The sequence below is a fragment of the Panthera uncia genome (genome assembly GCF_023721935.1).
Source record: "Panthera uncia isolate 11264 chromosome B2 unlocalized genomic scaffold, Puncia_PCG_1.0 HiC_scaffold_25, whole genome shotgun sequence".
In the NCBI taxonomy this organism is placed as follows: domain Eukaryota; kingdom Metazoa; phylum Chordata; class Mammalia; order Carnivora; family Felidae; genus Panthera; species Panthera uncia.
In genome coordinates this window covers 14,738,962-14,749,782 of record NW_026057581.1, presented here as the reverse complement: position 1 = coordinate 14,749,782, position 10,821 = coordinate 14,738,962, and the positions used below count along the sequence as shown (strand labels likewise).

The 10,821-nt window shown below is 47.4% G+C and overlaps 1 protein-coding gene across 1 annotated transcript in view; it reads left to right on the top strand.

The window, feature by feature from the left end:
• The window catches only part of PHACTR1 (phosphatase and actin regulator 1), a 272,533-nt gene that overhangs the window by 39,562 nt on the left and 222,150 nt on the right, over nt 1-10,821 (top strand). Inside the window, exon 2 of the mRNA XM_049655030.1 lies at nt 5,805-5,969. Coding sequence (XP_049510987.1) covers nt 5,805-5,969 — 165 coding nt within the window. The remainder of the gene's footprint in view (nt 1-5,804; nt 5,970-10,821) is intronic.

Genomic DNA, 10,821 nt, shown 5'->3' with positions numbered 1-10,821 from the left:
TCCTCCTCCTCCTCCTCGTCCTCCTCCTCCTTCTCCTTCTCCTTCTCCTTCTCTTCCTCCTTCTCCTTCTCCTCCTCCTTCTTAAAAGTCTATTTCGAGAGAGCGCAAGCACAAGCATCACAAGGGTCAGAAAGAGAGGAAGAGAGACCATCTCAAGAAGGCTCATCACTGTCAGTGTAGAGCCCGATGCGGGGCTCCAACCCACGAACCACGAGATCATGACCTGAGCCAAAATCAAGAGTTGGGCACTTAACCGATGGAGCCACCCAGGTGCCCTCCCCCCACCATTTTTTTTTTGTTCTTTTAAACATACTTCCTAGTTAATACAGATCAGTCCTAGATTGGAGAGAAGTTCTTCAAAGAGTTCTAGCCTCTCTAAGACAGTGGGGTATCATTGGGCGCCTGGGTGGCTCAGTTGGTTAAGCGACCGACTTCAGCTCAGGTCATGATCTCGCGGTCTGTGAGTTCGAGCCCCGCGTCGGGCTCTGTGCTGATGGCTCAGAGCCTGGAGCCTGCTTCCGATTCTGTGTCTCCCTCTCTCTCTGCCCCTCCCCTGCTCATGCTCTGTTCCTCTGTGTCTCAAAAATAAATAAAAACATTAAAATATTTTAAAAAAAGACAGTGGAGTATCACTTACAGAGTGAAAAGGTGAAAATTCTGCCCTTTTGGCCTGATAATTCATATTAATCCCTCATTTCCCTGCCATAAGGTATCTCCGTAAAAGCACAAGTATGTGTTTCTAAAGGGGGAAGACAGAGTCGTGGAGAATTTCCTGTGTGGCTGGGTACTTGTAGGACACCATCTGGCAGCTGTGAAGAAAAGTATGGCAGAAAGGTGGGGGGTGGGGTTCGGCCCTGGGCAGTTGAGCATCATCAACTGCCCACCAACCTCCCCTCCACCCCCATCTTTGGCCACCACTCCTAGGATGCTGAAATGTGGACACGACATCCCCTCCTCATGGAATTGGAAGGAGTGCATATTATCAGATCCGGCTACATAAGCTTTCTATTTCTGAGTTCACTTTGGGTTGCGAGGCTGGTATCTAATTTGTGAGAATCTTGGGTCCTCCAAAACTCCAAGGAGCACTTGGCACACAGAGAGGTCTCAGGGGGAGGAGGGATAGACAGAGATCCTGGTCTTTCTGCCTCCGTTCATGACTATAGGCATCAGATAGCATAGGCCCTGTGGCTTCTGAACTTCTCAGTGGGTAATTGTATGACTGACACTTTCTAGGACTCCTGGGTTGGAGTTCTTCCTTTGGATGAGCCTTGGAAGCCGAGCCCCCATGAGAAATAGAATGGTAAGGGTGCTAGCCGAAGTGCCCCCTGCTTTGCCCACCCCCTGTTGCATGCTTTAAGAGCCCACCAGGAGCAACCCAGGCTTCCAGAAGGGACAGGCTTCAGGCACATGCAGATACAGGTGCTTGGGTTCTCCATAATGGAAATCGTGCATCTATTAAGTCTTTTCTCTCCTGCTTTTCTATATGTTTTAAAAAAATTTTTTAACGTTTATTTATTTTTGAGACAGAGACAGAGCATGAACGGGGGAGGGGCAGAGAGAGAGGGAGACACAGAATCGGAAGCAGGCTCCAGGCTCTGAGCCATCAGCCCAGAGCCCGACGTGGGGCTCGAACTCATGGACCGCGAGATCGTGACCTGAGCTGAAGTCGGACACTTAACCGACTGAGCCACCCAGGCGCCCCCTCTCTATTTTTTTAATGTTTATTGATTTTTGAGAGAGAGAGAGAGAGTGTAAGCAAGGGAGGGGCAGAGAGAAGGAGACAGAACATCCCAAACGGGCTCCGCACTGTCAGCGCAGAGCCCGACGCGGGGCTCGAGCTCACAAACTGCGAGATCGTGACCTGAGCCGAGATCAGGAGTCCGACGCTCAACCAACTGAGCCACCCAGGCTCCTCTCTTCTGCTTTTCTAAAGGGAAAGAAAAATCATGTCCCAACCATTTTGCTCCCTCTGAGTGAAGCAAATCCCAGACATGTCATGAAAGGGAGCCCAGGCCGCCTGGTCCCTTAGAAGAGCATTTTCCTGGAGGCCCTGGAAAGATCCCAGAGCTCATCTGGCCAGGCCTCCCCTTTCTCCTGCAGATCTCTGAAGCAGCTCAGCCGGCCACCTCCTCCCTTTTGGTTCAGCATGCTGGCCTGGCAGTTGACATTCGAGCTGATTCATGTCTAAGTGAGCAGTTTCTCTGGACAGCTGTCTCCTCTCTCTGCAGCATGAGGAAGCCACGTTCCAGAGCAGTGGGCTTGGGCAAAGGAGCCTTTTCATCATCGGTGGCAAAAGAAGGCTGTTGTATTCAACGCGCCTGGCCTGTGTGCCCTTCCTGTCCCCTGGTCCCCATCCTGTTCTCTCCCGTGCTTCCGCGACCTTGGAGACCACTTTATTCGGAGTCCTGTTTTACTTTCTGTTTCTTTTCTCCCCATCCTTACCCTAGGGTGCCAATCCTCACTCGTAAACCTCCTAAATTTCCTTATCCAGTGGCAAAGTAGACAGGCTGGGAACCAACCCCTATTGTCAAGTGAATTGGGGGAGAATGTAATGTGGCTGATGAAACTATAAATCAGTTAGAGTAATCCAGTCTGCTCAATAATCTGTACTTAAACAGGCTAAACACCCTGCATTTCATAATGTACTTATTAAAGATCCATTTAACTATGGAGTTCTAATTACACCTTTAGAAAGCTCTGTCAGCTCCTTGCCACTCTGGGTTTCTCCGAGGCACTCCTAACTTCTTGTAATTATTTTAATGTAATTTCAGAATAATTTTTATTCATTTTTAAACAGATGTGATTATGACACCGCTTTTTGGTCCTGGCGGTGCATTTTTCTTCAGGCAGCTAGCGATTCCGATTTTATCCTTCGTGAGACGTGGATAATGGGATCCGTGGATAACGGATCGCAAGACGGTCAACGGACCGAATCAAATGTGCTCAAATTATTTAACAAATTGTTACTGGATGTCAACTGGGAGAGCAAATCTCGGTACCAGTCCTGAATAACTTACACCTTGATTTCTTTTTTTTTTTTTTTTTTTGAGGGATTCAGTATATAATCTCTTCCTTTAGCAAACCTTTCATAGAAGATATTTCAGGATGGCTACATTCGGAGCCGTCTCAAACTGGGTACTTTAAAATTTTTTATCTATTGTGTCTTAGATTAGAGAATCAAAAGAAAGGTAGAAACTCTCCCAACCAAGGGCAGATACCAAGATGGGCTCAAACTCGTGCATGTATTTTCAGTGGTGTATGATGGCCTGTTGGGGTCTGCAGATCCCAGGATGGGACCATTGCTGAGCGAGACTTCCATTTTGGCTACCGTGTGTGTTGAGGGAGAAACTGGCAGATAATTCTGGGCAAGCCACTCAGATGGAGGTTTCAGAGGCCAAGACAGAAAGTCAGAACTCTCTACTGTTAAGTTGTGGGAAGCCACCGAAAACTTCTGGGAAAAGCAGGCTTCTGGAAGAGTCCTCTCATGATAGTGTAAAATATAGGTTGGGGCGCCTGGGTGGCTCGGTCAGTTAAGCATCTAACTTTGGCTCAGGTCATGATCTTGTGGTTCGTGAGTTCGAGCCCCATGTCGGGCTCGCTGCGGTCAGCACAGAGCCCACTTCGGATCCTCTGTCCCCCTCTCTCTCTCTGCCCCTTCCTCACTTGCGTTCTCTGTCTCAAAAATGAACATTTTTTTTAATTAAAAAAATAAATAGGTTTGAAAGCTGGAGACTGGGGTTGGGAATGTAGGTTTGGAGTCTTGCAAAATCTGGACGAGCAACACTCATTAGAGACGAAGGAAAGAAACAAGGAAACAAGGTGATGGATGTGAAGGAGAAAGTGATCTTGTGAAAATGAAATCACTGGACTGTCTCAACTTTGCTTCTTTCCTGGACACAAAAAACCCTTAGTGTGTAATTTCCACATTTGGAAATTATCCGGCTTGCACCCTTACCATTATATTTCTTAGGGGGGCTTGGCTTCCAAGGCTGATCTCCCTATAGCGACTCAGCTACTGAGCATTGTTGAAGAAGCACCCACCCAAGCAGCAGATACCATTTAAAGAGAATGATTTCCGGGGCGCCTGAGTGGCTCAGTCAGTGAAGCGTCCGACTTTGGCTCAGCTCATGATCTCGCGGTCCGTGAGTTCGAGCCCCGCGTCGGGCTCTGTGCTGACAGCTCGGAGCCTGGAGCCTGCTTCGGATTCTGTGTCTCCCTCGCTCTCTGCCCCTCCCCCAGTCATGCTCTATCTCTCTCTTTCAAAAATAAACATTAAAAAAAAAAAGGAGCTGCCATGCATGTAACCATGGAGTCAGAGGTTTAAGGGCCATCACCTTGCAACACGTCCACATTGTTGCTGCCCTCAACACCAAACCTGCACCTTCCCTGTGTTCCCTGTTTCCGTCAGCGAAGGGGGTCACTCCACTGGCGTGAGTCTGGCCGTTAGGAATGATCTACCTCCTGTCCCTCGGGCCCTCCCACTATGTCCTGTTGGTTTCGCTCCCCGACATCTCCCAGATACATCTACTTCCCTTCAGTCTTGCTGTCAGGAGCCTTTGCCAACCTGTCCTCTCTGTCACCAAGCGCACCGCCTGGCACATGGTGGAGATGCCCTATATATTTCTTGCGTAAGTGAGTCTCTTGAGTTAAAACCGTCTCAGGCAGACTACCAGGCCAGGCCGTGAGATGGAGCTTCGGAGGAAGCCTGTGTTGCCAAAGCCTGCGTGATTTTTCCGAAGATGGTGATAGAGGCCCAACAGAGTGGTTTTGGGTCAGTCCCATGGCTCTAGATGTAGCCTGACTTTCTAGAACAGTGAGTGTCTCTCACCCTCCTGATTTTGCCAAGGGGAGTATTATTATTTTTTTTTTCCTAATTCTTTCTGTCTTAGAAAGTCAAACCTGGGTATATGTCCCTCACTGGGGTATGCAGATTCTCACATAAGTTGGAAAAGAGTTGCGTCTTCACAAGTGATGAAGGAGGTCAAGGTGATTGTGACCTCTAAGGAAGGTGTCCACTGGGCGTTACGAGTTTGAAGGTCTTCGTGTCCTCACGTGAAGTTACCGGGATTAATCCAGGTGTCCCTTCAAGTCAGTCTCCGATCCCGATTTCTAAGAATCTTTATTATTATTATTATTATTATTATTATTATTATTATTTAAGCAAAACACCAGGAACCAAAAACCCTAGGGGGACTAGAGCAGTTGTAAAGTCTGCTGAAGGGTGAGCGATTCTACAATCCGTCCATCCAAGGTGGAGACACTCACTTCAACAGATTCCAGTGCTGCTTTGGTTCTGGGCAAAACAAGAAGGAGAGTCATGGCAGTGGAGACACTGGCGTTGAAACAGACAGTTGGTCAATGCTTTCTGTCCCTCCTCTGGTCTCAGCAGACAGTGTTACAGCGATGGCATCTGCCCAGTCTTATGTGAGATCTTGCTGGACCAGGCGTTCCACAGGCTGTCACTTGACTCTTCCTAATGCCCTCTTCCTGCCTCGTTGGGGAATCTTGATGTGTCAAGAGGGTTTGTTCCCGCCACCTCATTGACCGCTTCCTCTGGTGTGAGTTGAGGTTGGGTACATTTGGGGGTGCCCCAGATCCTCAGGGTTCTGGCGGACCGTCTCCAGCCTTTAGAACCCGTCGGTGTGACTTCCGACCCACGAGGCAGAAAAGAGAAACGGAGCCTCAGTCATGTGGTTTCTGTTATCCGTAACCATGGAAAACGCTGGCCATCTGTGAGGATCCCATTTTAACACTTTCCCCCCCCCCCCCACCCTCTATTTCCATCTCTTTCTCGGGGAAAACAGCGGAGGAAGTGGAGAGGCTGGCGGCCATGCGTTCTGACTCCCTCGTGCCAGGTACCCACACCCCACCCATCCGGAGGAGGAGTAAGTTTGCCAACCTGGGGAGGATTTTCAAGCCCTGGAAGTGGAGGAAGAAGAAAAGCGAGAAGTTCAAACACACATCTGCAGGTAAGATTATTTTTTTTTTCCTTCGTTTCGCATTGGGAGTTTGTTGACTTCAGCTCTGTATGTTAATTAGTAGAATTTAATCATTGTGAGCTGTCTGACCCAAAGGAAGGAAAATCAAGCCCTAGAATTGCTCCTGTGTTTAATAATTCTGCAGGGCGATTGGAAATGGCTTTTGGATCCCTGTGTGTTTTCTTGCGTCTCAGGTTTTTGGTTGTTGTTTTTTTAATCGGCCACTTGTATTGGAGCTATAAATATGGGCTTAGAACTCCACCTTTTCTGTAGTAGAATGCTTTCTTTCCACCCCTGAGAATCTGTTTCTCATTGTTCACCCTTATTTTCACCGCTCCTGTAAAAATCAGCACACAGCAGAAAATAAGTTCTATGTGGTCTTTGGCAGATGAGAGTAGGTGATGCCATGGCGGAAAAATCTTGAATGAATGATTATTGGACATGGCAGGAAAACACAGGAGAATGGAGACAGAGATCACAGTAATGGCAGAGACAGCTCAATGGGCAGCAAAGGGATCGGAGGAAAGTCAGCACCGCTGAGGAGTACAGAGCAGAGACTCCGGGGTCAGACTGTGTGGGTTCAAGCCCCAGCTCTGATACTTGGTAGTTACGTGACCTTGCCCAGTTTATTCAACTCTGTACCTCAGTTTTCCCATCTGTAAAAGAGGGGTAAGAATAGTACTTGACGTGACTTAAAATTATGAGTTTATGTGGCATGCTATGTGGATATATTTTAAATGAGTAGGAGTGTGCAGAGGGACGTGTATACGGGAAGAGGTCTGATTTCACCTGTCGGATTTGAAAGAAGTTGATGGAACAGCTACGCAGATGCTTTTTTTGTTCGTTTTGTTCTGATCTTGCTCATCGAATGCCCGGGTCATTCCAGGCCTACACTCCAGGGCTTTATTTCCTCCTTCCTCTTCATCCTCAAAAATTCAACCCATCCTCTCCCCTCCTCAGGATCATCACCTCCCCTGCTCCTTTTCCCCACCCCCAGGACTAACCCTCAAGTAGGAGATGGGGTGCTTGTTGTACCTGAGCTGGAGTCCACAGATCTGGGAATTTCAACGCTAATTGCTTTGGGGAACCCGAAAGAGGATAGCGAACATAAGAAAGTTGCAAAAAGTCTTGAAATCTTTTTGTCTTTTAAAATGTTTGTCTCTATTTGAGGGAGAGTGAGCCCGAGCAGGGGAGGGGCGGGGAGGGAGAGGACAGAGGATCCAGGGCGGGCTCTGCGCTGACAGCAGAGAGCTCGACGCAGGGCTCGAACTCACAGAGCACGAGACCATGACCTGAGCCACAGTTGGACGCCTGACCAACTGAACCACCCAGGCGCCCCCAAAAGTCTTGACATCTTAAACAGTTCTCGTGGACATCTCAAGTTCGTGTTTTCTGACTCTTCCTTTGATGGAAGCCCCAATGCCCCTGTTGCTAGAATAAGTTAATTCTTGAGATTAGAGTGAACCTCTGAACTCCATGAATCTCTAAACTGTCATCCCTGGGACGGAGACCCTTCACCTGACTTCGTTCTGCACCCTCGTGGTCGTTGTACAGCTGTACTAAAACCTGGAGGCCTTTCATGCATTTCTAACTGCTACTGAGAGACTGACGGGCAAGCAGAAACCTCAGTGGGTGACTCCCCCGTGTCCACCCAGCTGGGGTGAGACTAGATCATGGCCTCCAAGAGGAGAAATCTTAAATATATCCTTTAGGCACAGTGAGGTGTAAGACACTTGAACAAGAAAGAAAAAGGGAGCGTTCTGTAAGCACTGGAAAAAATAACCATTTCCACGAGATTCCTTTTGACGGTCTTCCTGACTTTGCTGTGGAAAATGGCTTATAATAAAACAAAGATGCAATTAACGAATGGCCATTCGTCAGCACGAATCCCCTAATGAGGGTGTTGGTAGATGCCTTTCCTCCCGGCACATCAAGAGCTTTGTTTTGTCCATTTGGCAAGACCTTAAGGTAAAGCTTGGATGCTTCTTGCATGCAAAGATCAGGCGTGCTGACTTCTTCGGGATGTTGGAAAACTAGTCCTTTGACAGATGCAAAAACAGTGACATCACATTACTCACGGATCATGAAAAGGTTGAGCACTTTGTTCATTTAGGGGAGGAAAAACAAACATACACATGATGGGCAGAGTTGCAGTTTGAATCGTTCTTATCATTAACTATTCTTAGCAAGTTCTTATCATCCCTCCGGCCTGATTAACTTGGCAGTTGAATGCGATATTTGTATGTAGTGTTTTTTTTTTTTTCTTTAAGAGACATTCAACTCCTAAAGTAGAAAAGGTAGAGGGATGTACTGTGGAATATCTTTATATCCAAATAGATGGATGGGTACATGGAATGAGTGAAACTATTCCAGTTTAAAAAAAAAAAAAAAGTCAATGGTTTACACTTCAGTATACTTTGTACTTAACTGGATAAGGAAATATTATTCCTCATTTTTGGAAAGGAGAGACTTGTGCCAATTCTTGGCCCAGAGGAGGAAAAAAAAATGGCAGCATAAGGGCGCATAAGATGATAAATTGTATATATATTCAAGTAGGAGTTGAAAGTGCACACTTTTCTACGTGTCGGTAAGAGTCAAACATTATGTATACAAGAGGGTCGGTTGATGATGGGATTGTTAATGGTCGGCCAGTTTTAGCTGGTGTGCATAGATTTGTACGTGTGCAGACGTATTGTTCTTTCATTTATAAGATAATGTCCACAGTTTTAACTACAGAGAAGAAGTCCGTATGTTACATCCATTTTATGCATTTGTATTTCAAATTGCGCTCGTAAAAAATATATGAAAAGGACATTAACGTAGCCCATACTTGGCCTGTTTTTATTTCCACAGTGAAGTGCCCTTATAATTTGCCATAATTAGCTATCCTGTGGTTTTCCTGGGTCTCAGGTTAGGGCTCATGTGTGTCTGTGCATAGCACATCTTCAGAGACATGCCCAGAAATCTTCCTTTGTAAGTTGTATAACAGGAAGGAAACTACATTGGGAAATTATGATGTCAACATTTTCCTCAATTTTGGCATCAACAATTGCATGGATTTTTTTTGAAGTGTGTTTATTTTGAGAGAGAGAGAGAGAGAGAGAGAGAGAGCAGGGGAGGGGCAGAGAGAGAGGGAGCGTGAGAATCCCCAGCCGGCTCCTCGCTGTCAGCTCGGAGCCCGGCGTGGGGGCTGGAACTCATGAACCATGAGATCATGACCTGAGCCGAAGCCAAGAGTCGGACGTTTAACCGACTGAGCCCCCCGGGCGCCCCCACGATTGCCTGAATCTTTTGAAGATCTCCACATCTCGCGCCGCTCATACAACCTTCCTATTCCAGGCGGAAGGCCAGTGTCCTGACAAGGCCTGCAGCACCACGACCCCGAGCTGCGCTCTGGGTGGGGGTGAAAACACTGGAACATCACCATGCCATGACATGGGGAGACAGCAGTAATGGATAGACCGTAAAATACGGGTCCTCCTGGAGGTGAACTTTACAGGCTTTGCAGCCTGTCCTCAGAGGCCGTGCCCAGGGCCTGCCAGGCAGTTAGCCTGACACACCCAGCTTCTTCCGTGGAGTCAGCAGTGCTGGCCACGGCTGCTCTGGGAACAAAGACAAGTGATAGCCCCCCTGAAGTAGAACAGACCAGCGCCTCCCCAAAATAGTCCACTGCAACCGTCTTCTCCAAATTCCTTGAAAATGAGGACTGTATTTATAGAGAAATAGAACTGGCAGGGATAAACTATGAAGATGCCACCGAATTATGCTTTTATTTCCTCTTGACAGAAAATCACAAGCTAAAGGGGGTTGGCCCTGAAAATCTACAACGTGCCAAAATTCCCTTTGTGCTTCTAAGCTTTTCTTCGTACCTAGGGCCTTGAGCAACGTGATATTTTTAAAAATTAAAAAAAAAAATTTACAGAATGTTACTGAATACCTACGCATACTGAAACTGTACCTGCTCTGGGGATATGACGGTGAGCAAAACCAGACCTTGTCCGTGACCTTGTGGCACGCACGGTGTAGTGGGGGGAGGCAGGCAATCAAAACAGAAGGATACAGGTAGGACCGCAATTGTGGTTAAGGGCAGTGAAGGAGAGGTACTCATTTGGGAGAAGGAGAGGGAAATTTGGCTCAGTCTGAGGGCTCAAAGAAACTGTCCTGAGGAAGAGAAATTTGAGCTGAAATCCAGGAGAGGAGCAAGAATTTAGAAAATGAGCCTTCCAGGGGCACCTGGGTGCCTCAGTGGGTTAAGCATCTGATTTCGGCTCAGGTCATGATCTCATGGTTCACGAGTTTGAGCCCCCCATCATGCTCTTGTGCTGAGAGCTCAGAGCCTGGATTCTGCTTCGGATTCTGTGTCTGCCCCTCTCTGCCCCTTCCCCTCTCACACTCTGACTCCCTCTCTCTCAAAAAAAAAAAATGTTTTAAAAAAGGAAATTGAGCACTCCAGGCAACAAAACAGCCTGTGCAAAGGCCCTGTGGTAGAAGAAATAGAGATGAACTGGCTGGGAAAGCAAGAAAGACCAGTGGCTAGGGAATTAAGAGAGCTAGGAGTGTGATATCAGCTGAGGCTGGAGAGGTCACCAAAGAGTGGACTGTCACTGGGCCTTCATCCTGCACAGCAAATTAGACAAGGGTATGAGTGGCTCCAGGAAGACCAATTAGGCCACGTGCAGATGACAGTAACCTGGACTAATATTTGCTAGTAGAAGTAGATGAATTTGGGTGTTATAAGGGACAAGTGACAGGACTTAATGACAAGTTGGATTTAGGAGGGAGACAGAGGGAAAGGTCATGTTTGATACTCTAGTGTTGGGTTAGGGGGTATGGTGGTAGCCTG